The sequence below is a fragment of the Neomonachus schauinslandi genome, chromosome 4 (genome assembly GCF_002201575.2).
Source record: "Neomonachus schauinslandi chromosome 4, ASM220157v2, whole genome shotgun sequence".
NCBI lineage: Eukaryota > Metazoa > Chordata > Mammalia > Carnivora > Phocidae > Neomonachus > Neomonachus schauinslandi.
The window spans coordinates 114106100-114132298 of record NC_058406.1 but is presented as its reverse complement, the minus strand read 5'-3'; the positions used below and the strand labels follow the sequence as shown (position 1 = coordinate 114132298).

Genomic DNA, 26199 nt, shown 5'->3' with positions numbered 1-26199 from the left:
ATGCATATTTGACAAGAGTACCACAAAAATGATGATGTGTCCTTCTCAGTGCATTATATCAGAGGTTCATGATGTTGATATGTCTTATTACTGGTGATACTAACTTTGATTATGTGGCTAAGGAGGTGTCTCTGGGTTTCTCCACCATAAAGTTGCTATCTTTTATTTTGTAATTGATAAATATCTTGGGGGGACCACTTAAAATTATGTAAGTAACCTTCATCCTCAAACAAGATACTTAATGTTTTTGAACCTCATTTTCCTAAGGATTCAGTGAAATTTCATGTAAAGTAGTATTTAGCATAATTTCTATTACATACTAAATGTTTAATAAATGTTAGCTATCATAATTGTAGAGCATCTTTTTTTTTAAGATTTGTTTATTTTAGAGAGAGAGCAAGAGCACATGCAAGCAGGGGGGGCAGTGGGAGAGAGAAAGGGAGAGAATCTCCAGCAGACTCCCTGCTGAGCACGGAGCCCGATGCAGGGCTCCATCTCATGACCCTGAGATCATGAGCTGAGCTGAAATTAAGAGTTGAACGCTTAACGAACTGAGCCACCCGGGCACCCCAATGAGCATCTCTCTCCAATAATTTGGATGGCACCAAAATACATTGTCTGTATCTTGATCATTATTAAGTTCAACTTAACATACCTATGTTCAGAGTCCCTAGCATTTTCAAGATATTTTTTTTAAAGATTTTATTTATTTATTTGAGAGAGAGAAAGAGAGAGAGCATGAGAGGGGGGAGGGTCAGAGGGAGAAGCAGACTCCCCGCCGAGCAGGAAGCCTGATGTGGGACTCGATCTTGGGACTCCAGGATCATGACCTGAGCTGAAGGCAGTCGCTTAACCAACTGAGCCACCCAGGCGCCCTCAAGATATTTTTAACTATTATTTTTAGTAAGAAATGCATTTTGCTATCAAGTATACACACACACATATATATATATATATATATACCATTTCATGAAAAGTATATGTACTTTCTACAGTGATGTTTTATTTTCTATTCTACTTTCTTATTTAAAAAGAAAAATGCTCATAACTCACTAAAGTGATTTCATAACTCACTAATAGATTGCAACCAGCATTTGCAAATCACAGATGTAGCTTAGTATGGGCATATCTGTAGTACAAGTTACAGTATAGGGCGAGAGCACAGACTTTGGAGTTAGACAAATGTGGGTTTACACCTTGGCCCCACCACTGTGTGACCTGGGCCCAGGGTCCATACTACTCAAAATCTGCTCCCCCCCACCCCCGGACAGTGGTTGGATGGACAGTGACAATTAATTGCCATTGTGATTACTTTACCTGAGCTTGTATTGTTCATGAAATCCCCTAAGTATTTGGTATACTATGGGCAGGAGATGATAGGACTGCACTTTGAAACTAACATTGGGAAGAGGGAGTGATAGATTTAAGAGGTTTTGGAGGTAAAACGTAAAGACTTGGTGACCAGGTAAATATGGAGTCTTGAGGGAAGAAGGACTAAAGTGCCCTTAAGTTTCTACTTTTTTTTTTTTTTAAGATTTACTTATTTGAGAGAGAGAGAGAGAGAGCAGGGGGGAGGAGAAGAGGGAGAGAAGCCCAAGCAGACTCCATGCTGAGTGTGGAGCCCAGCACCGGGCTCTATTCTATGACCCTAAAATCATGACCCAAGCCGAAACCAAGAGTCCGATGCTCAATCAACTGGGCCACCCAGGTGCCCCTAATGTTTCTACTTCTGCTAGACAGGGAAACATCGGACAGGAAGCATTCCATTTAGAGGCAGTCACGTGAAAGGAAGCACAAAGATGGAAAAGTATTTTTAGGGAGCCACCTTTTGTCCATATAATTCATGAAAGAATTTGACTAATAACACTTGATAGGCAGTTGGGCTCTAAAAGACCTTGAAAATGTTGGACTGGAGTGTAATCTGATGCTTTCTGAGCAGTAAGTGATATATCACATCTTTGCTTTAAGAGTGACACCATTTAATATTTGGACTTCATGTTTATTGCCACTGTCGTAAACCATAGTTTTTGTCAATAATTGAATTAACTGAATGTTTCTGCTTTCAGCTGATGATTTGGTATTATATAAGTACAATTATTTAATTTTTTTTTTAATATTCTGGAAGGCAAGAAGGAACCTCAGAAATATTCTGTGTAGTATCCCTCAAAGAAGTATTTCTTATTTCTCAAAAAATTTATCTGATGAGACAATTGATTCTTTTGGTAACTCAAGACCACCTCAGTGATTGTTCTGTAGAGCCAAAAGTAAATCTAATTACTTGAATTAGAACTAGGTAATTAGAAAGAAAAGTTAAAAGTATACATAATCTCAAAAAATCATTAAATTCAATTTTTAAAAACATTATTTTAAGTCCATTTGAGATATTACCAAGTACTTTATTTTAATATTAGAATCACAGTTACCACACTTAACTTTCATCTGTTGGGTGAAGACATTACAGACTACTTCAGAAATGAATTTCCTGCTCTAAAATTTACACTGAAGTCTTAATTATTCAAGTTTGTTTCTTAGCAAATCAAATGGGGTTAAACTTAAGGAAAGAAACAGATAGTTTCAGATTTTCATATTCTGGACTTTCCTTTTGTCTCTTACACATGAACGGCGGGCTCCTTGGGACAGCTGCTCTGTGTGGGGCAGTATGGCTTTAGGAGCTTCCTTTCCTTTTCTGCTCTAGTCACTTGAGATATTCTTCCTTCTTGGCTTCCTTTTACTTTGAGCCTAATTCTGCCATTGGCCTCTAAATGCGTGGTTTTTTTCCCTTGTTTTGGTTTTTTTTGGAGAAAGATGTCTACATTTTTATTTAATTGAATGAAATGGAGTATAAACCAAAGTTGGTGTTTCTTTTATGACATGAAAAAATAGTAATAGCAAGAACAATTTCTGTATCACTTCATAATTTTATTCCTTTTTAAAAATTGAGATATAATTAACATATTTCAGGTGTACAACATAGTGATTTCACATTTGTATATATGTGAAATGATCACCACAATGAGTAGTTAAAATACATCATCATACATAGTGACAAAAATTATGTTTTCTTGTGATGAGGACTTTTAAGTTTTATTCTCTGAACAACTTTCAAATGTATAATACAGTATTACTATAGTCACCATGCTGTACATTATATCACCATGACTTATTTATTTTATAACTAAAGTTTATATTTTTTGACCCCATTTTGCCCACCCCCTATCTCCTGCCTCTGGTGACCTCCAATCTCTTCTCTGTATCTGTGAGCTCATTTTTTTGTTTGTTCGTTTGTTTTTTAAAGTCCATATATAAGTGAGGTCATACAGTATTTATCTTTCTCTTTCTGACTTATTTTACTTAGCATAATGCCCTTAAGATCCATCCATGTCACAGATGATGTAAGATACTGTTCTTTTTTTTTTTAATAGGTGGATAGTATTCCATTGTATGTATATATGCTGTATCTTTATCCATTCATCCATTCATGGACACTTAGGTTGTTTTTATATCTTGGCTATTGGAAATAATGCTTTAAAGTGAATATGGGGATGCAGATCTCTTTTTGAATTAGTGTTTTTGTTTGCTTTGGATAAATACCCAGAAGTGGAATTGCTGGATGGTGTGATAGTTCTATTTTTAACTTTCTGAGGATCCTCCATACTGTTTTCCATAGTGATTGAACTAATTTACATTCGCACCAACAGTGCATGGGGGTCCCCTTTTCTCCATATCCTTGCCAACAGTTATTTCTTGACTTTTTGATAATAACTATTATAGCAGATATGAGGTGATAGTTCATTGTGGTTTTGATTTGCGTTTCCCTGATGATTAGTGATGTTGAACATCTTTTACGTACTGGTTGGCCATCTGTATATCTTTGGAAAAATGTCTAGATTCTCTGTCCATTTTTTAAATGGATTGTTTGTTTTTTTGCTATTTTTGAGTTGGGGGAGAAGTTATAGGAGTTCTTTGTGTTTTGCACATTAACTGTTTATCAGATATATCATTTGCAAATAACTTCTCCCTTTCAGTAGGTTGCCTTTTCATTTTATTGATGGTTTCCTTTGCTGTACAGAAGCTTTTAGTTTGATACAGTCCCATTTGTATATTTTTGTTTTTGTTGCCTTTGATTTTGGAATCAGATTTAAAAAATCATTGCCAAATCTGATGTCAGGGAGCTTACTGCCTATGTCTTCTAGGAGTTCTGTGGTTTCAGGTCTTAACGTTCAAATCTTTAATCCATTTTGAGTTAATTTTTGTGTATGAGGAAGATAGTAATGTAGTTTTATTCTTTTAAATGTGACCATCCAGTTTTCCCAACAGTGTTTATTGAAGAGACTATTCTTTCCCCATTGCCTCTTCTTGGTTCTTTTGTCAAAAATTAATTGACCATATTTGCATGGGTTTATTTCTGGGCTCTCTATTCTGTTCTGTTGATCTGTGTGTCTGGTTTTATTTCAATACCATACTGTTTTGATTACTGTAGCTTTATAATATAGTTTGAGATGGTGCCTGCAGCTTTGTTCTTTCTCATGATTGCTTTGGCTCTTTGGGATCTTTTATGGTTTCATATAAATGTTTGGAATTGCTTGTTCCATTTCTGTGAAAAATGCCATTGAGATTTTGATAGGGATTGCATTGAATATGTAGATTGCTTTGGCTGGTATGGACATTTTAACAATATTAATTCTTCCAATCCATGAGCATGGAATATCATTCCATTTATTTGTATCTTTTTCAGTTTCTTTCATTAATATCTTAATAGTTTTCAGTGTATAGGTCTTTTACCTTTTTGGTTAAATTCATTCTAGATACTTTATTCTTTTTCATGCAATCTTAAATGAGATTGTTTTCTTAATCTCTCTTTTTGATAGTTTGTTATTAGTGTACAGAAACACAACAGATTTCTGTATATTGATTTTGTGTCCTGCAACTTTACTGAATTTGTTTATTATAACAGTCTTTTGATGGAGTGTCTAGGGTTTTCTGTATAGAATATCATGTCATCTGTAAATACTGACAGTTTTACTCCTTCCTTTCCAATTTGGATGCCTTTTATTTCTTTTTCTTGCCTAATTGCTCTGGCTAGGACTTCCAGTACTATGTTGAATAAAAGTGGTAAGAGTGGGCATCCTTGTCTTATTTCTGATCTTAGAGGAAAAGCTTTCAGTTTTTCACCATTCAGTATGATGTTACTGTGGGCTTGTTATATATGGCCTTTATTATGTTGAGGTATGTTGCCTCCATACTCACTTTGTTGAGAGTTTTTATCATAAGTGGATATTGAACTCTGTCAAATGCTTTTTCTGCATCTATTGAGATGATCATATAATTTTTATTCTTCATTTTGTTAATGTGGTCTATCACATTGATTGATTTGCAAATGTTGAACCATTTTTACATCCTTATAATAAATTCCACTTGATCATGGTATGTGGTTTTTTTAATGCATTGCTGAATTTGGTTTGCTAATATTTTGTTAAGGATTTTTACATCTATGTTCATCAAGGATATTAGCCTGTAATTTTCTTTTCTTGTGATGTCCTTGTCTGGTTTTGGTGTCAGGGTAGTGCTGGCCTTGTAAGATAAGTTTGGAAGAGTTCTCTCCTCTTTTTTGGAAGAGTTTGAGAAGATTTGGTATTAATTCCTCTTTGAGTGTTTGGTAGAATTCACTGGTGAAGGCTATCTAGTCTTGGACTTTTGTTTTTTGGGAGGTTTTTGATTACTAATTCAATCTCCTTACTAGTAATTCATGTGTTCAGATTTTCTGTTTCTTCATGATTCAGTCTTGGAAGGTTGAATTTATCCATTTCTTGTAGGTTGTCCAGTTTCTTGGCATATATTATTCATACTAGTCTCTTATCCTTTGTATTTCTGTGGTATCGTTGTAAGGTCTCCTCTTTGAGTTCTGATTTAATTTTTTGAGTACTCTCTTTTTCTTATGAGTCTAGCTAAAGGTTTGTCAGTTTCATTTATCTTTTCAAAGAGCCATCTCTTGATTTTTTTTTTTTTAGATTTTTATTTATTTATTTGCAAGGGAGCTAGAGAGTGAGAGAGAGAGAGAGAGAGCATGAGCAGGGGGAGGGGCAGAGGGAGAAGCAGACTCCCTGCTGAGCAGGGAGCCAGATGTGGGGCTCAATCCCAGAACTCTGGGATATGATCTGAGTTGAAGGCAAAGGTTTATTAACCAACTGAGCCACCGAGGTGCCCCATGTCTTGGTTTCATTGATCTTTTGTATTGTCTTTTTAGTGTTTATTTCACTTATCTCCCTTCTCACTCTATTTCCTTCCTTCTATAACTTTGTCCTTTTTATAGTTTCTTGAGGTGTAGTTAGGTTGTTTATTTGAGATTTTTCTTATTTTCTTGAGATAGGCGTTTATCACTGTGAACTTCCCTCTTAGAACCACTTTTGCTATATCCCACAGGTTTTGTTATGGTATATTTCCATTTTCATTTGTCTCAAGGTATTATTTATTCTCTTTTGATTTCTTCATTGACTCATGGGCTGTTCAGTAGGCTTTTTTCTTTTTGCTGGGACCGGCTGAGCCTGAGGTCCACGTGGCACCTGACAGCAGTGAGATGGGAAGGAAAAACAGATCTTATGACTAGAGCCATGCTCACATTTCATCTGCTACCCAGAGTATAAGTTCCAACTCTTGTGATAAAATATGCAGGGCATTTTCCTCTGAAGCATTGGTGGAGTTTACTTAAATCTTTTATATTCCCCACAAACACCAATAACACAGGATTGCCTTAAAAAATGTGTTGGTATAGCAGTGTAAAGGGCAGTAGGCAGGTTAATCTCTTTAGCTGGCAGAGGAGAAAAAAAGTATGGACAGGAAGCCAATGTAAACTGGGTCATGTTAGAAGGAAGCCTCCAGAGGTCGTCCCCATCCCCCATCTCCACCAACCTTTCATCTTGTCATTTGCTTGTCTTATTGAAACTCTTGTTCCCCTTATAGTGACTTGGAATAGGGTTAACAATGTGGCAGGAAGGAGAGATAAGGGGTGGCACGAGTCTTTAATTTCACTTGTAGTACAGGAGAGATGTTTTCTTGACATCTAGTTCAAATTTGTCATCACAGTGTTTTCCCCTGCATGTAGTAGTTAGATTTTATAAATCATTTTTGTTTTTGATGAATAAAATGGGGGGAATTTCTAAAATATAATTTATATGTTTGTGAATGAAACAAAAGTTTGCAACATTAGTAAGTTACCCATTTGTATGTAACAGTTTAAATGATGTTTTATTTTGCATTGGGTCAAGAGTTTCTTAAGAGTTTTATTTTTATCAATGAATTATTTAGTATGCCAAAGCAGACCCTCAATGAATTATTTTATGACTAACTGTTAAATTTTACTCTAGATTGTGTTATCCCAGGGAAGCCATAACTTAATTGATGTCTCCTGCCCTGGCCCTCTTCACTAGTCCCCTTTATCTGTTCATTTCCCCCTTTTATAACCTGCTGGTAACAAGTAGAATCTCATACTCTTGTGAAACTACTCTGTATCAAGCTTACACAGAAGGGTCCAGATTATGTTATAGAAACTAGTGGATTCAATAAAGTATGCTTGATGTTTCACAGATGTGTGACTCCTTGAATAGCCTTGATTAACATTACCAGAGATAGTCTTAAGTTTTAATATTGTCTATTAGGTTGGAACCCAAAGGTTCTTTATATTTTATAGATTCTATGATTCTAAGATCTTACATGGTTTTTTCATAGAAGGCAATAATGACTATTGCTTTTATTCATAGACTATTTAAAAATTAATATTCCAAGTATTATACAAAGAACTTATTTTCCTAAATCATTTGACTATAAGTACCTACATTATCCTCTCTTTAAATATACACTTTTAGTGTATATTTCCTACAAATAAGGATGTTCTCATATTTAACATCAACAAAACCATTAAAATCAGGAAATTAACATGGATATGTTACTAATCTTTAGATCTCATTCAAGTATTTGGCTTTCCATTAGACTCATTGTTTTTATAATTTCCTTCTATCTGCTGAAATTTCTTTCTTTTCTTTTTTTAAAGATTTATTTATTTTAGAGAGAGTGTGTGTGCAGTGGGGAGGGGCAGAGGGAGAGCGAGAGAGTCTTAAGGAGACTCCACTCTGAGTGCAGAGCCCGACATGGGGCTTGATTTCACGACCCTGAGATCACAACCTGAGCCAAAACCAAGAGTAGGATGCTCAACCTACCTCACCACCCAGGCGCCCCATCTGCTGAAATTTCTAATCTGATTATGTATGTGTCCTTTAACATATTAACCATGGTTATTTTAAAGTTATTATCTGATAATTTAAACATTTGGGTCTGGTTCTTTTGATTAGACAATCTCTTGACAATGGATTTATTTCTTGATGTTTTGTATGTCTCACAATTTCTTTTTATTGAATTCTGGGCATTACTTGTAAAAGAACAGTAGAGAATGAGGTAAATACTTATAACTGAAAATTGACCTTTTGCTGTCAGGCCATTAGCGTCGGGTGGACTTTAATTCAGCCTACTCTGTAATTAAACTAGGTTTGGGTTTTATCCTAGCTCTACGTACCTTCAGTTCAGCACAGACTACAAAATCCTGCTGCTACCTTGTGCATTAGTATAGGGCCTGGAGTGCCAGAGGGTTTTTCTCCATCTTCCTTCTCCATCCTCAATCCAGTATACTTGTGCCACAGAGGGGGTCTCTCTTTGCCTTTGCTTAAAACTCCATGTGAAGCTTGTGGTGGGTTGGGGATTACAGGGGCCGCTCTTCAATTTTCTTGGTTTAGCCAGAATTGTACAGAGGTCCTGTCTGCCTGAGGCTCAGGTGTGAGGCTTTCTCAATGTCCCTTTGCCTCTTCCCCATGGAAGGCAAACTCTCCCTTGTGTATGTGGGAGTTTGGGGTTGGCAGCAAGTCTCTTGCTCTTCCTCTGAGTGGTAGCAGATCTCTGCTTGATGTCATTTTAGAGCGTGGGCCTACTCTCTACCTCATCCTTTGGCTTCTACCCTTTCCCAACAGTGGTGGACTTCTGCCTGAGAGTGGAGTGGTAGGGTGAGGCAAGGGTGAGGGGAGAGGGGGAGTGAGTTCTGTCCTTTCCAGCATCAGATGCTTTTTGTATATGCCCTTTTCTTAGAAGGGATGGGAGAGTTTCCTGCACCTCTCCCAGTGTCAGGTTTTGCTTTTCCAAGGGAAGCTTCTGAGAAGCAAGTGGGGTTTTGTTCTCTATACCATTTGCAGGGGCTCTCTTGGGTCTCTTCCCTGCTGTGCCCCCACTTTTTCTTATAAGCAACCACTGAGTCCTGTGGAGGAATGTTGGTGAGTGTGAAGTCTTGTTTGTATCTGGGATTCCCGGTGATTCTACACTCAATGGTCACCTGCACTTGGCCTTTAAATTTGTTAACATTTCAGTTATTTTCTATTTGCCTACTTTTAGGGCACCTACGTCTTCTTCCCATCCTTGGTTTGTCTCTCATTAGAGGAGCTTGTCTCCCATTGCAGCTGTCGATTCATCTATTTGAGAGAGCAACCTCAGCTTTCTTACTGCTTTTTCTTACTTTTAGGGTAGGGGCGAGGTTCTCTTATGGCTTGAGTTTATTCTAGTTTTCTCCTTTTCTGTTTTTGTAGCTACTTTCTCCAACAGTGAAAAACCAGGCTCACGTTATCCTTAATGTGTAGACTCATTTGACCAACCCCCCTGTATGTAACCAACCTCTTATCACTGCCGCCGTCCTTTGCCACTCACAGACACCATCTTACCCCACTCGGGCTGATACCCCATACTAGGCCACTGAAGTGTCTGCATACTATCCTCTAACCCTCATGCTTGATCCCACCTGTGGGTCCCCTCCCTTTCCCACTCAGGCCCCAGCACCATGTTCTAGGCTCTCCTCCTGTGGGGGTGCACTCACAACTCTGCTTGGACTTTGACTCTGGGCCACCTCATGTGGATGGCCTCCTCACCCTGCCTTGGCTCCAGCATGCACTCCAGGCCACCCCTCCACCCCAGACTTCGCTGTGGCCCACCTAATGGCTGTAGGACTGATTTGTGCAAGAAAGGAAGGAGAAAAAGGAAGGCTCATGCACTTCTATAAGAAAAGACTGAGTTTCTGACTTAGTAAACATCCTTTAGTGTAAATAAACTAATAAATATATTTTAAGCATCTGTATTTTGTCTTTCTAACAGGTTATGAAGTTCATGGGATGGAAAAAATACCAGAAGAAGGACCAGCACTTATAATTTTTTATCATGGAGCTATTCCTATAGATTTTTACTACTTCATGGCTAAAATTTTTATCCATAAAGGCAGAACTTGCCGTGTAGTAGCTGATCACTTTGTCTTTAAAATCCCAGGTAAACTTTGACTGTAGATAGTGATATAAAAATGTTTAATTAACATGATCAAATTATGTTAAAGTCTGTATCCTTGAGGTCTCTAGTATCATTTGGAAAATCTTTTTGCCTTTTTAGGGTAATGCACTTAGCTCTAATTTGGGAATATCTAATTACGCTATTTAGGTAGTATATCTAAATATAAAAACATTATGGTCAAAAATGTTATCTAATTTTTTCTTTACAAACAGGTATTTAGTCATTATTTTTCTAAGTTAAATGCTGAACTTCCACTTTAAAAAAATAAATTGTAACTTTTGCCACGTAATTAATTTATATTTTGGTATAGAAGGTAGTTGATTTTTCATATGATGAATTTTTCAATGAGATATGATTTTTGGAGTTTAACTTCATAGTAATTAAAGTTTGATTACTATCAGTATTATAGCAAATCAGAATTATTTAAAAAAATCAACCATATTGCTTCAGAAATCCTATCCTAAAGAGTCTATATGTCTTCATCATACTTGACTTGCCGTCTAGACTTATAACTCTTAAAATTAAGGACTATATTCTTAATCTGTTCGTAAAGGCTTTATACCTTTTTAAAAAGATTAATTAACCAAATAGTTTTAAACAGAGTTTTTAAAAAGCCATTCTAAAATAAACTCATTGGTAATAAATCCTATTTTCTTTTGTCATTGAATGACCAGAAATAAGCCAACAAAGCTTATAGTATGTCCCCTAGAATAATAAAAGCCAAAGCCACCCATCAACCAGAGAGACAAACACCAAGCAATGAATTAAATAACAGTCTACTCAGTGGCTTTCATAGACAAGGTTAATGTTTTGGGTATCCTTGTGTCTGTATAAGCTAAATTAGTTAGAAGAGGTTTTTCTTTAGAAAGCAATATGATCACTTTATAATAAATTTGAAAACTAGAGAAAAGGAAAACATCATTATAATCTTACCACCCTAACATAACCAGTTATCATTTTTATTATACTTCATTTTTAATTTGCATATTTTTGCATGTTTTGCAAACTCTTTTGTGTTCTTTTTAAAAAAAATGTAATGTTAGCATTAACATTTTACATGCTTTATAAAGAATAGTTTTAATGTATGACTAAAATATTTACTTAACTAGTTTTCTCTTATAGAATATTGGGTTGCTTCCATATTTTTTCTTTTTATACATAATATAATGTGAATATTTTTATTTAGCACTTGGCTTTTAAAAAGATTTCCCCTTTCTGATCTTGTAATTTATGAAACCTATTATGAAAATGCATCCCGTTAAGTCAATGAGCTTTTAATATAATATGGGGTGAATATTATTTCAATCTTAATAATATTTATAATCTTGCTTCAGATCCTTAAACCTGTGAGAAGTTTTCACTACTCATATTTCCCATTCTCAAAAATAATGTATTACAATAACATCAGTCCTCCAAAGTTCCAGTTTAGGATTTGGTTAAAATAGTTCATTACTGATAGGATTATTTCTTTGATCCATAAATAGTTGTGCTTTGAAAAACTGTATAATATTAAGACTTGGAATTGGCTGTTACTGAATTAAACCATCACTTTATTAAAAACTCTTAATGATTTTGCTATTATTATTGATTTAAAAAAATTTTTTTTTTTTTAAAGATTTTATTTATTTATTTGAGAGAGAGAGAATGAGAGAGAACACATGAGAGGGGATAGGGTCAGAGGGCAAAGCAGACTCCCTGCCGAGCAGGGAGCCCGATGCGGGACTCGATCCAGGGACTCCAGGATCATGACCTGAGCTGAAGGCAGTCGCTTAACCAGCTGAGCCACCCAGGCGCCCGACTTAAAAAATTTAATTGTGGGATTAACATCATCTAACTTCTAATTTCAGCAGATTTGGTTATGGCTTGCCAGTTTTGGTAGGGCTAAGTATAGTCAGATTTACATTCTCTTGAGTGATTCTTTTTCTTATAGGGTTGAAGGAAGATTAGATTTGTGATTGCTGATGGGATATCATTTCTTTATTGCTCTAATAAATACTGTAGACAGTGTTTGGCCCTGAGATGCAGTGGAAGGAGCTTTGGACTAAACATACCTGGACTGGAATCTCCGCCCTGCCATCAGCTAGGTGTGTGACTTTGAGCAAGATACTTACCCTCTGAGCCAACTTTCTTTGTCTGAAAAATGGGGATCAGAATCCCTGCTTTCCAAGGATTTTGTGAGTTTTAATTCAGAGTTTGAATATGTACTGTAAACCAAGTAGTAGGTGATTGCTGAGGAGATGATCAATAGGAGGTGATCAATAAGACATAGCTATTACTTTACCAGCAATGTTAATTTTATGTAAGCCTTAAGAGTTCTTGTTGATTTCAAAAAAAAAAATAAGAAAAGGAATTTACTGATTTAAGTGTAGATATTTATGTAGGTTGTAAAGATTTTTGTCTTGAAGAACTGGACAAGAAGTACTTAAGATATATCTTCATGCTAATGTTTCTTACAGGGTTTAGTTTATTACTTGATGTATTTTGTGCTCTACATGGACCAAGAGAAAAATGTGTTGAAATTCTGAGGAGTGGTCACTTGTTAGCTATTTCACCAGGTGGAGTTCGAGAAGCCCTAATTAGTGATGAAACCTACAACATCATTTGGGGTAATCGTAAAGGCTTCGCTCAGGTTGCAATTGATGCAAAAGTGGTGAGTTGTATAAAACTAATTATTAAAGTAAAGCTAGGTTGAATTTAAAATAAATGCTTACATAGTGGGCCAGAATATATAAGAATTTAGATATTTTCATTGCGCTACTTAAAAATTAGTGTACATAACTCTTTGTAAGGATAATGATAGAGAAATATTCCTTGAGCTTGGAATGCCATCTTAAAAAACTCAATCTGGAAATTTGGCAAATATCCATCCAAGTTTTATTTTACTTCAAAATCCAGCTTCTTTTAACTAGATTTGTAAAATTTTTTGTATTCCTTCAGTTACATCTTTTTCAAAAGTATAATCATTTCAGTTCTATGTATTTTAAGCCTTTGGTATGATTGAGTTGGCATATTTCAGTGATGGTTGTTGGTTGGTTTCATTGCAATTCTTTTATCTGTGACCAATTTGTATAATAATAGGACTTGAATAATACATAACTCCTATTATTTTTTATCAGCAAATGTGATCAGCTATCTGATAGTATGAATAAAGATGAGAAATAGATATTAGTGTAATTTAGATCTTTTAAAAAGATTTTTATAAAAGAATTAGTCAATAAAATTAATGTTCCTCAGGGATCCACAGTAATTATTCTACTTAGCAGACTGGAGAATGTGAAAGCCATTTTGTCCTTTTCTTTTGCTTTGGAAAGTAATTCTCAACTTTTTGGTCTCCATATTGTACTTTATCCTATGAAACACTTACTTATTACTTATGGAATGTTTCTTCTTTGTTTTCTGTTTTCGTTGTAGATTGTTTGTCAGAAAAAGAAATGGTAGGACCTTTGACAGAATAGTGTTCTTTTTCCAGGCCAATTAGTTAGAGACTGTTGCCAATACTTTCATGTCTCAGTTTTTTTGTGTACCCATTGCTGCTACATAGAGACCAGTATGCACCCTTAGCTTACCTGTTCATCTTGCAAAAACGATTAAAAAGAAAGAGTTTATGGATGACTCATTCTAACCCAAGACCAGTATTTGGAGAAAAACGAAAGTTTTCTTTTTTTTTAACTGCGGAGTTAAAATAAAATGCATTGAGCTTTATTCTCTCCTGTACACATGTACACGTAACTACTAGAAGTTATTGCTGTAGTGCTTTAGTAATGTGATCCCAGAATAAGAGTTAATGTACTTGCCCAAGTGTTTAATAATAGACAACATAAAAATTTAAACATTCTTGTCCTACAGTAGATTATAAGCTCCCAAAGGACAAGATCATCTTTTTATATTCTGAGTCCTTAGTACAATGACTAGCACTTAGTACAATGACTAGCCCTTAGTAGGCTATTTGAATTGAATTGATTTTTTTTTTAAAGATTTTATTTTTTTATTTATTCATGAGAGATAGAGAGAGAGAGAGGCAGAGGCAGAGGGAGAAGCAGGCACCCCGCGGAGCAGGGAGCCCGATGCGGGACTCGATCCCAGGACCCTGGGATCATGACCTGAGCTGAAGGCAGACGCTTAACTGACTGAGCCACCCAGGCGTCCCGAATTGATTTTTTTAACACAGTATTAAGCACTACTAGAAAGGGACATTTGGAATTTAACTTTTTGTTAATAGTATTAGTGATACAGAAAATTAATTCATAGCACATTTTATTTCCCAAAAAGTCTTAAGCGCTGATGTATAAAATAAAATTCTAGAATATATGAATAATATAAAGTACAAAAGGATATATGCACCATTGTACAAAAATTAAGGGTAATGAAAGTAATGTCTATTAAAGCAATGATAAAAGCTAAAACCCTAATCAAGATAATTTAATTTTCAGGTTTATATTTTGAAAGGATTATTTCTCATGAAGTTTAAAGGTAAAAATGACAAAAATAGATTTGGAATTATATAAATTGATCATGAGATTCTAATTTCTCATCCTTAACTTCACAGATTTAAGGAACATTGCCTGGAAGAAGGCCGGAAAGAAAGAAATTATAGAGAGAAAGGAACAATTTTTTTTCAATCTTTGCTAGAGTTTCTAGATAATTAATTAAGATAATCTAGATAATTTAAGGTTTTTGTATGAAACTTGAGAACATTTTATAAACATCCTTTTGTAAGTTTAAAGCCAGAAATCCTTAACATTGTTGATTTACAGGATAGCATTGTACATTTGATAACTATTGTACCACCCCAACCTCTTGTAGTGCTTTTAAAGGCTTTATGTCAGTACTTGTACAGTAAGTAGGTGACATATATAATTATTCCAATGTTACAGATGAGGAAACTCAGGCACAGAGAGATGAAGGGATGGAGGGATCGGGTCATACAGCAAGGCAGAAGCAGAGCAGAGCATACAGTTCAGGACCACAGGCAACCGGGGCTGTTGCCATCCCTGACTGCATTTCACAGTGAGTCTGCTGACCTTGAGATTAGAGGGACCTTCCAGATACATGAGGGGGCTCTTTCAACCATATATAGAGATAGTCGTAAATGGTACAAGTATCCCATCTGGAAAACCCCTTCATAGTCCTCACAAAATCATCATAAACTTTGGGTAAAAATTTAAGACTGTTGGAGGAATAACTACATTTAAATTGTGACATAGTAACAAATTAAAGTGAAAAAACCTAGATTGTCAATGCAAGTTCACACAATATTGGTAAAAAATGTTTAAGGTTTATCTGAAAGTTACGGGCTTTTTAATATAATTTAAGTCACTCTTATTCTGTGAAATTGCTGAGAATTTTTAGGGAACTTCATATCTAAATAAGTTGGAAAAATATTAGCCCATTTACTCAAGTTGGAAAACAACTGATGTAAAAGAAGATAACATTTTTTTTTTTAATATTTTATTTATTTGACAGAGAGAGACACAGCGCGAGAGGGAACACAAGCAGGGGGAGTGGGAGAGGGAGACGCAGGCTTCCCGCCGAGCAGGGAGCCTGATGTGGGGCTTGATCCCAGAACCCTGGGATCATGACCTGAGCCGAAGGCAGACGCTTAACGACTGAGCCACCCAGGCGCCCCAACATTTGTTTTAATAAAATTGTTTATATGTATTATATCAATCCATAAAATAACCTTTGAGATAGTATAATTATTATTATTCCCACTTTATACATGAAGAACCTGAAGCATAGACATGGTAAGTAACTTGTCCATTGGTGCTCACTTATTTTTAGGGGCAAAGTTTAGACTCTAAGACCATATTAAACTAATTCCCCAAGAATAGTTTCAACAAAATACACATTCTCTTTCTCTTGCACACATGTGCACACACGTACATAAGGAGACACATGTATACATGCAAACAATTTAATTCTAGGTTACTTATGCTAATACCTTATATGCAAAAGGTGTACAAGGAAAGGAATGGATAATTGTACTACAGTATCAAGTTGTAATAAAGTAATGCTTATAGCTTTAAGGCTGTTAGCTTGAATGCAAATTTAGAAACCATATGCCCAGACTCTAGCCTGGAATACTGAGCCTGCTAGGGTAAGCATTTTCCTATTTAGTAGGTTCTAGATATATCGAGCTTCTGGAGAGTAAGCTATTTAAAGGGTGGTATGTACCCTGAAGAGTCTTTATAAAGTGCATGCTTCAGTATGAACCTAGGGGTTCATGCCAGTCAGACATAAATCCAGCAGTACTGGTCAGAGAAGACAAAGGGTATATATACGAGCTGAAAGGTTTCTGGTCCTTTTTGGGCATTTTATGTTCTCAACTCTAAAGACATTTTATAATTCTTTAAAACATTAGGATGTCAGCAGTCACTATTTCGCAAAACTAGTGGTGGTTTCCTAGATCATAATCTGAATTTTGTACGAAAGAGTCAGTGTTTTCTGTTTTAGCTTTGTGAATTAACACCATGAAACTTTAAATTCTTCCATCAGAGTGCCTTTCTTTACCTGACTTCTTTTTTCCAAACTGGTTTTAAGATTGCTGCTGCCTGTTTCCGACACTTTATATTCAGAGAATACAAACTACTTCATTATGTGCATTGTCTCTCTGTCCTGTGTCTTCATTCCTTCTTTAATTCATCCACCACACTTTGTTTCAGCACCTAGTCTGTTCCAGGCACTATTCAGGTGCTGGGGATACAGCAGTAAACAAAACAATGTCTCTGCTGTTAGAGGTCTTCCTTCTGGAGAGGGGAGAAATACACTAAATAAATGATCAGTAGTTCTGTGTGAGGTAATAAGTTTTATGAAGAAAGCTATACCTGTAGTCCCTTTCCTTCAGTCCACCATATTTTACTGTTTTCCACAGCTGAGTAAGAATGGCTTTTTAAATGTCAGCTTATTTAAATATCTCCAACCCTGTTCACTAAGGCAGATAACTCTGTATTAGACAAATACTGATGGTAGAATGTAAGTAAAGTGATACTCAGTTTTCTAAATTCTAAAACATCGTTTAATTCAATGTATTTTATGTGCATTTTAAAGTGTTTTTATTCAATTTTTTATCTACTTCAGTTTCACCATGGTGGAACCTCCTTACATGATCCTTTGCTACTTCATCATTGTTTTAGGACATTTAATTAAGGTCTCCATTTAAAAAATCATACTTAATCACAGATATTCATGGAATAATAAAAACCATGAACTTGTGAGCAGAAATCCTCTAAAATCAATGATAAAAGGAATTGTTTTATATATTTTCCTTTTTTTTGCAGTCTTATGCTTTTCACTGATGTTCAAAATTTTTAGATTTATTAATCTCACACACACAAAAATAGTGTTTCCGTAGTTCCGTGACAGCATCTTGCCAAAACCTGTCATTTAAATTTATATAAATTTCCCCATAGAGGGAATATCTACCTTGTAACTTTTTCTCCAGTGAGCACACTATTCAGTGGGCCACCAAAATCAGTTTAATTTACCACATTAATTTTATTTAATGAAATTAATGATTACTGCAATCTTTATTTTGAGTGTCAAGAGTTTATGTGGAAGGTAGGAAAGTTGGTAAATGAAATATTATGTATTACCACTAGAGGGTAGTGTTTCTAATTTTTGTTTTTACAGATGATCAAGTTAAATTTAGTCTGATAAATCACACTGGTAATAAAAGTATACCTTTATTTTAAAAATACCTCATTCTCATAATCTTGAACAGGCCCTCAAAATTTTGCATTATTGACTCAGTGGAGATATTGAATGGATCAATATATTTACTTTTTAATTCAAATTCTCTCTCTAGCCCATTATTCCTATGTTTACACAAAATATTCGAGAAGGATTTAGATCACTTGGAGGAACAAGTAAGTTCTGCTTCATACAGTTTTTCTAATTATAATGTAATATTTAGAATGAAATACTTGGGCTTTTGAACACTCTAAGAAATTCTTTTGAATTACTACTTTAGATAATGGATATATTATTTAGATGTTTTTCTATTTAAAGTCTAAATGATAACTGACTCTAAGTAATGGCAGTTCTGAGATGTTAGATTTTTATTAAGAGTCTCGTATACATACTGAAGCTTATTTGTTTCATGGGCTTCTTAAAATTACAGAGTGAGTTATCTAATTTCCTTGGTTGAACCACGCTGTTGAGGTTTAGAACAAATGTACCCATTGCCCAGACTATCTTCCTAACTCACTGCTGAAGAAGTTGCAGCTTTAAAAATGGCTGACAATATGATACTGAATTAAGATTAACAACCTAAGGATGTCTGCTTTGGTTCATTTCTGTTACTTCTTGTTTTTTGCTTTTTAAATATTTTGAACCATGATACATTTATATTGTAAAGTTCTTTTTGCCTAACTTTAATTTATGGGTAACAAAATAAGCTTTGAGTGTAGTTATAGGAGTGATAACGATTAGAAGTGCTTTTTCTTTGCAATTCCTCTGTTGTTTTCTTTTTATTTTGAAATTTTCAGTTTGTTTTTATACCCTATGGTTTATATATTTGATTGACTATATTTTATATCCCTAGCACTATATTGTTCCTATCCACATACAGTTCCCCTCCTAAAAAACTTTAAACTTCTGTTGTTTCTTTTATGTGTAATGTTGGTATGTTGTTGATATTCTATTACTTTTTTTAGGTGTTAACATTTTTTCCCTTTTTTTTTTCAAATTTAAGGTGGAAAGGCAGATTGATGTGAGGTTTAGCTGTTGCTGTAGAATTATTTCTTCTAATTTTCTCTCAGGTTATTTCTTCAGAATTTAAGTTGCATAACAAATTATTCCTAATTTTGTTTCTTTAATCATAAAGTGGTTTAAAAATTACTGTTGACTGCTTTTTGACTTTCTTTTTTTACTTAATCCTCCAGTTTATTTTACATTATTACTGCTTTTAATCTTGCTAAATTTCATACTTGGTCATTAGCATTAGTGATTCTTTGCTACTCTGCATTTTTCTTAATTTACAATAATGTTTTTTCTTTACCTATTTATTGATGCATTTTAGTTTCACGTTTATGTGAATTTATCTTATGCTTTTATTTTTTTTCTTTTATTCATATAAGTATTTGTGAGTCTCTAGACTTTTTAGCTTCTAGCTTTTGGTTGCAGTCTTTACCCATGGCTTTGTAATAATAGTAATTGGTTTGCCTTTTAAAATTCTCATATGTTTGAAAGCTCATTTTTAAAAAAATTAATAAACCTTATTTTGGGGGTCATTTTTAGCTTTACAGAAAAATTGAGTGGAAGTACAAAGAGTACTCATAAAGCTTCTCACCACCCTCCAGCTTCTCATATTAACATCTTACATTAATGTGCTACATTCGTTAGAATTGATGAAAAGCTCATCTTTAAAAAAAAACGTATTGTATTAATTGCCAGGAGATGATACTGTTTGCTGTCTTCTTCTAAGTCTTACATTATTATTAATTTGAAAGTTTACAGTTGCTCAGAATATTTAACCAATTAAAATAATTTTGTTTGCTTTAAAACAGGGTTATTTAGGTGGCTTTATGAAAAATTCCGCTATCCATTTGCTCCAATGTATGGCGGTTTTCCAGTGAAATTACGCACCTATTTAGGTGATCCTATCCCTTATGATCCAAAGATAACAGCAGAAGAATTAGCTGAAAAGGTAAATTATTCTTTCTTTCTTAATCTTTGAGCAGATTTTTACTTTCAATTATTATATTGAAGTTGAATTCATTAATTAATTCCACAGACACGTTCCTGAGATCAGTGGCGCTTTTTCCCCCAGGGGACGTTTGGCAGTGTCTTGAGACATTTAGTTATTGTCATGACAGGCAGGTCCTGGGAGGTGGTGGAGCTACAGACATGTAGTGAGTAGAGGCCGGGGATGCCGGTGAACTTTCTACCATGCACAGGACGGCCCCCCGCAACAAAGAACCACTCATTTTAAAATGTCACAAGTGCTGAGAGGTTGGGGCTCTTGGCACTGGTAATTAAAAAGTGTCATAAGTGATGTCCAGAAGAAAGAGTTGACTTCCATAAAAAGAAAGTGTTGTTCTTGTTTGATAGAAATATCCTGGCAGGAAAATGGAATAGTTTTCAAGAGTGTGGGTTATGAAATCAGGTCGTTCCTAGCTCCACTATTCATGTGCTGTGTGACCTTAGGGAGTCTGCAGAACAGGGAAAAGAATAGTACCCACTCACAGTTGTCCCTGAGGATTACGTGAGATTGTACATGATCATTGTTTAGAACAGTGAGTGAGGGGCGCCTGGGTGGCTCAGTCATTAAGCGTCTGCCTTCGGCTCAGGTCATGATCCCAGAGTCCTGGGATCGAGCCCCGCATTGGGCTCCCTGCTCCGCGGGAAGTCTGTTCTCCCTCTCCCTCTGCCCCTGCTTGTGTTCCCTCTCTCGCTGTGTCTCTCTCTGTCAAATAAAATCTTTAAAAAAAAGAACAGTGAGTGACATACAGTAAGTGCTCCGTGAATGCTGGGTATTAACATTATTAGCAATAGTGAATACTGTTGTCCTAGGAACTTGCAGTCCAGTGTGGGAGCTGAAGAACTAAATCAGCGTTGATGTGGTGATGCATTAACCACAATGGTGTGCTTACAGCAAGGTTTCTTAACCTGGGTGCTACTGACATTTTGTTGTGGAGGCCTGTGCTGTGCACGGGAGGATGCTTACCACTGTCTCTCACCTCTACTCGCGAGATGCCAGTAGCACTCCCCATCCTCACGTGACCCTCACCGATTGTGATAATAAAAAATGCCTCTAGACCTCTTCATGTAACGCCCAGCGGGGCAAAATCCCATCTGATTGAGAACTGCTGTCTTAGGGTATTATGGAAGCACAAAGGAAAGATATCTAAATTAGATCGGGGATGCCTCCTTGAGAGAGGTGATGGTTGAATTCAGTTTGGAAAGACAAGGAATTAGCTGGACAGAGAGTAATGAGGTAGAGGAAACTGAATGTATAAATGATGGCAATATGATATAGCATAAAATCTTTGGGGAGTTGAGAGTAGTCTTTTATAACTAAAAGGAGTATATGTTATGGGAGATCAGGCTAGAAACACAGGACGGGTCTGGACTATGATGGCCTATGATTGATTTTGTTTCCTGAAAGCTGGGGCAGGGGTGGCATGTGGTGCTCTTGAAAATACGTGAATGGTGTAATAGGTTTGCGTTTGCAAAGATCACTGGAAACAATATGGAGGCTGAATTTGAGTGAGACAGTAGAAGCTCAAAGGGGAAAAAGACTGCTTTGTGAAGGAAAAAATAGGAAAAGCTTTCTGGAATGAGGGCATTTGTGGTGGGTCTTGAAAGAAGGATGTGACTTGGACATGTGGACTTGGGGTTGGAGGAAGAGTATGAACAAAGAAATGGCGGTAGGGAAGTTGACCATGTACCAACAATGGTGAGCAGTCTGAGGGGGTTAGAACAGCAGGGTTGGGAAAAACTGCCTGATAAATTCTCCTCCAGGAATTTTGCAAAACACATTAACATATTAAAGGTTCTAAGAAGCCCTGCAACAAAGAGGTCTATTTAACTTTGTTTCAAAGCACATTTTCCATTCTCACCTGACCAAAACCCTCTCCTTGTTTTTCCTTCAATAGCACTTAATAACAATTGGGGAATCACTAGCTTAATGGGTAGGGTTTGGTTGAGATGAAATCGGAAAAGTAAGTAGGAGCTATATTTATAGGCCCTTAACTATCAGACTAGGGAATTTGTCTACCAAATACATTTCAATTAGGATAGGCCTCTGTTTGGGAGTGGCTCATATCAGTTTCATTCAAATTTGTTTGGCGGAAGCAAGCAGATGTATAATCTGTTTCTCTACAATGGTTTGTGAGGATGACTCTAGCAATTGTGATTACTTAGATACACATAAGTGTGCTCTTTAAGAGCAGAGGTTATGCTATGAATTCTTGTGTCTCCAGTTCCCAGCACAGCGTTTGGTATTTAATTAGATCTCAATAAATGTTTGATGAATGAATGAATTACATAATGATATTTTTATCTACTTGAAAGGGAGAGCAAGGTGCAGATTTGAGAGATTTTACAGAGATAGAAAATACCAGACTTGAAACCTAATTCTATAGCTACCTGCAGGATATGTATGTATATATTTATATGCATACTTTTAAAAAAATTTTTATTTATTTATTTGAGGGAGAGAGAGAGCACAGGTGAGGGAGAGGGAGAAGCAGACTCCCCACTGAGCAGGGAGCCTAGCACAGGGCTCAGGGCTGAGATCATGACCTGAGCCTAAGGCAGATGCTTAACCAACTGAGCCACCCAGGCGTCCCTGCATAGGTTTTAAAAAATATTGCACTGGAGTTTGGGAGAAAGATGATGATGAAGTTTTAGAAGTTATCTGCATGAGACAGTTACTGAAGTCATGAGCTTTACAAAGCAGCTTAGAAAGAGAAGGAAGAGGACTTAGGACAGACCGTAGGGCAAGTAACATGTAAGGGGTGTGCCAAGGAAAACACCCAAAGCTGACAGAAAGGGAGATGGCAGAGAGGTGGGAATAAGTAAATTTGTGTGAGAGAAGTCAGCAGGTGAGGATGTTTAAAAAACAGGAGTGATCAGTAATATTCATCCCTGCAAAGACATCAAGGAAGAAAAGACCACTCAGCTTGCAGTTACACCTTCGGAGAGTATAAAACTAGATAAAATCACCTGGAGAATGGGATGAATGTGTTTTGATTACAGCTTTATACCAGCCTTTTGTATGTATACTGTGATTTTTTTTTAAGTTTTATTTATTTATTTTTTTTAAAGATTTTATTTATTTGAGTCAGAGAGAATGAGAGACAGAGAGCATGAGAGGGAGGAGGGTCAGAGGGAGAAGCAGACTCCCTGCCGAGCAGAGAGCCCGATGCGGGACTCGATCCCGGGACTCCAGGATCATGACCTGAGCCGAAGGCAGTCGCTTAACCAACTGAGCCACCCAGGAGCCCTTTTTTTAAGTTTTAAAGTTGTGGTAAAAAATATAAAATTTATTACTTAACCATTTTTAAGTGTATGTTTTATTAGTGCTAAATATATATTTACATTGTTGTGAAACCAATCTCTAGAACCTTCTCATCTTGCTAAATTGAATCTCTATACCCACTGAACACCAACTACCCATTCTTTCTCTCTCTCTCTTTTTTTTTTCATATATATCCATCAATATTTTATTCTGGTTCCTTTATGGTCTATGCAAGATTCTTTTTCTCCCCCAGCTTTATAATCGAGATATAATTGACATATAACACTGTAAAAGTTTAATGTGCAAGGTGAAGATTTGATACATGTGTATATTGTGAAATGATTATCACAATAAGGTTAGATGATACTTCCAGCACCTCATAATTACCATTTTGCGTGTGTGGTGGGAATATTTATGACCTTTTCTCTTAGCAACTTCCTAACATATAATATAGTATTATTAACTGTAAGTAACCATGCTGCACATTAGATCCTCAGAACTTACTCATCTTACAACTGTAAGTTTGTACCCTTGGCCAACATCTCCCTATTCCCCCACACCCTGGCAACCCCCATTCTACTCTGTGTTTCCACGAATTCATCTTTTTTAGATTCCGCATATGAGGAGAATCATACACCAGCTCACCACTTCTTCCTTGCAGCCCCTGGCAACCCCCATTCTACTTTCTAGTACTATGAGTTGGACTATCATAGAAAAGTGGAATCATAGTGACTGGCTTATTTCACTTAGCATGTCTTTCAGGTCCATCCATATTGTAGCATGTGACAGGATTTCCTTCTTTTTTTAAAGCTGAATAATATTCCATTATATGTATATGGCACATTTTGTTTATCCATTCATTCATTGTTGGACATTTGGGTTGCTTCCATTTTCTTGGCTGTTGTGAATAATGCTACAGGTAAAATCCATGTGCAAATATGTCTTCAAGATCCTGTTTTGAATTCTTTTGGATATATACCAGAAGTGAGATTGCTGTATCATATGTGGAAAGAAAAAACTCCAGCTTTTCCCTCCTATAGGGAAAAGCCCAGTTCTTTTGTACTATGCCTTTCTTTCACTTGTGAGTCTCCTTTACTTTTACACACAACGTGACTTCTGACACTTCTGGTCACCAAATGTGTGGAGGTTTCTCCCCCACCAAGCAATTCTCTTGACACCAGCTGGAGGTCCTGTAATTTAACTCAGTTCGGACACTGTCTACCTGGAGATAGCGTAGATGCCGCAGGGTAAGGGCTCAGTCCCACAAGGCTATTCCCACCCCACTCTAGATGCTAATCACGAGTACTGGGTCCTCAGGTAACCCACAACTTCTGTCTGAGTTGGCTACAAATTGGAGGTTCCCATGACCCCTCCCCAGGTTCAATTAATTTGCTGGAATGTCTCACAGAACTCAGGAATACACTTACTTTTATCAGTTTATTAAATGGTACGATAGAAGATACAGATGAACCGCCAGATAAAGAGATAATGTAGGGCAAAGAATGGGAGGGCTCCAAGTGCAGGGCCCCTGTGGAGTTAGGGTGCGTCACCTTCCTGGTGTGGATGTGTTCACCCACCTGGAAGCTCCCTGAACTCTGTACTATTGGGATTTTATGGGGGGTGATGGAGTCGAGCTGAAAATTCTAAGCTTCTAATCATGGTTTGGTCTTTCTGGTGACCAGCTCTTATCCAGAAGCCATCCACAAGTCCAACAGAACAAAAGACACTTTTATCACCCAGGAAATGATAAGGATTTCAGGAGCACTGCATCAGGAACTGGAGTCAGAAACCAAATATTAGAACAAAAGGTGCTTCTAGTACCCTTATCACTTAGGAAATTATAAGAGTTTCAGGAGCTCTGTGCCAGGAGCCAGGAGCAGAGACCAATATGTATTTTCTATTATTTCACACTATGATAATTCTATTTTTAACTTTTTAAGGAGCCTCATCCATACAGTTTTCTATAGTTGGCCATGCCATTTTACATCCCTACCAGCAGTACACGAGGGTTCCAATTTCTCTGCATCCTCGCCAACACTTGTTATTTTCTGTTTTGTTTTGTTTTGTTGATGGTAGCCATCCTAATGGGTATGAGATGGTATCTCATTGTAGTTTTGATTTGCATTTCTCTAATGATTATCTCAACTGATGTTGAGCATCATTTCGTATGCTTGTTGGCCATTTGTGTATCTTCCTTGGAGAAATGTGTGTTCAAGGTATTGGCTCATGTTTTTAATCATATTATTTGGTTTTTTTGTTGTTGAATTATAGAAGCTCTTTATATATTCTGGATATTAACTCCTTATTAGATGATTTGCAAATATTTTCTCTCATTCCATAGGTTCCTTTTCACCCTATTGATTGTTTCTTTTGATGTATAGAAGTTTTTAAGTTTGATGTAGTCCTAGTTGTCTATTTTTGCTTTGTTTCCTGTGCTTTTGGTGTCATATTCAAGAAATTATTGCCAAATCCACTGTCATGAAGCTTTTCTCCTACATTTTCTTCTAGGAGTTTTATAGTTTAGTTCTTTAATCCAATTTGAGATAATTTTTATATATGATGTAAGATAAAGTTCAACTTCATTCTTTTTTAATGTGGATATCTAGTTCCCTACCATCATTTGTTGAAGAGACTGCCTTTTCCCCATTGTATGGTCTTGGCACCCTTATCAAAGATCATTTGCCATATATGCAAATGTTTATTTCTGGGTTGTCTGTTCTGTTCCATTGGTCTATATGTTTGTCTCTATGCCAGTATCACACTGGTTTGATTTTTGTAGCTTTGTCATATGTTTGAAATTGGGAAGTATGAGGCCTGCAACTTTCTTCTTTTGTCTAATATTTAGAGTCCTTTGAAATTGCAAATGAATTTTA

The 26199-nt window shown here is 36.1% G+C and overlaps 1 protein-coding gene across 2 annotated transcripts in view; it reads left to right on the top strand.

Annotated features, from left to right (window-relative positions):
• Nucleotides 1-26199, top strand: part of TMEM68 (transmembrane protein 68) — a 49261-nt gene that overhangs the window by 16553 nt on the left and 6509 nt on the right. Inside the window, exons 4-9 of one of the 2 annotated variants that reach the window (XM_044914631.1) lie at nucleotides 10177-10344; nucleotides 12819-13012; nucleotides 14793-14832; nucleotides 15237-15369; nucleotides 18167-18227; nucleotides 19869-20007. In XM_044914631.1, coding sequence (XP_044770566.1) covers nucleotides 10177-10344; nucleotides 12819-13012; nucleotides 14793-14832; nucleotides 15237-15369; nucleotides 18167-18227; nucleotides 19869-19937 — 665 coding nt within the window. In that variant the 3' untranslated portion in view covers nucleotides 19938-20007. Of the gene's footprint in view, nucleotides 1-10176; nucleotides 10345-12818; nucleotides 13013-14792; nucleotides 14833-15236; nucleotides 15370-18166; nucleotides 18228-19868; nucleotides 20009-26199 lie in introns of those variants that run through there. The other variant, XM_021688584.1, reaches the window with a different exon arrangement.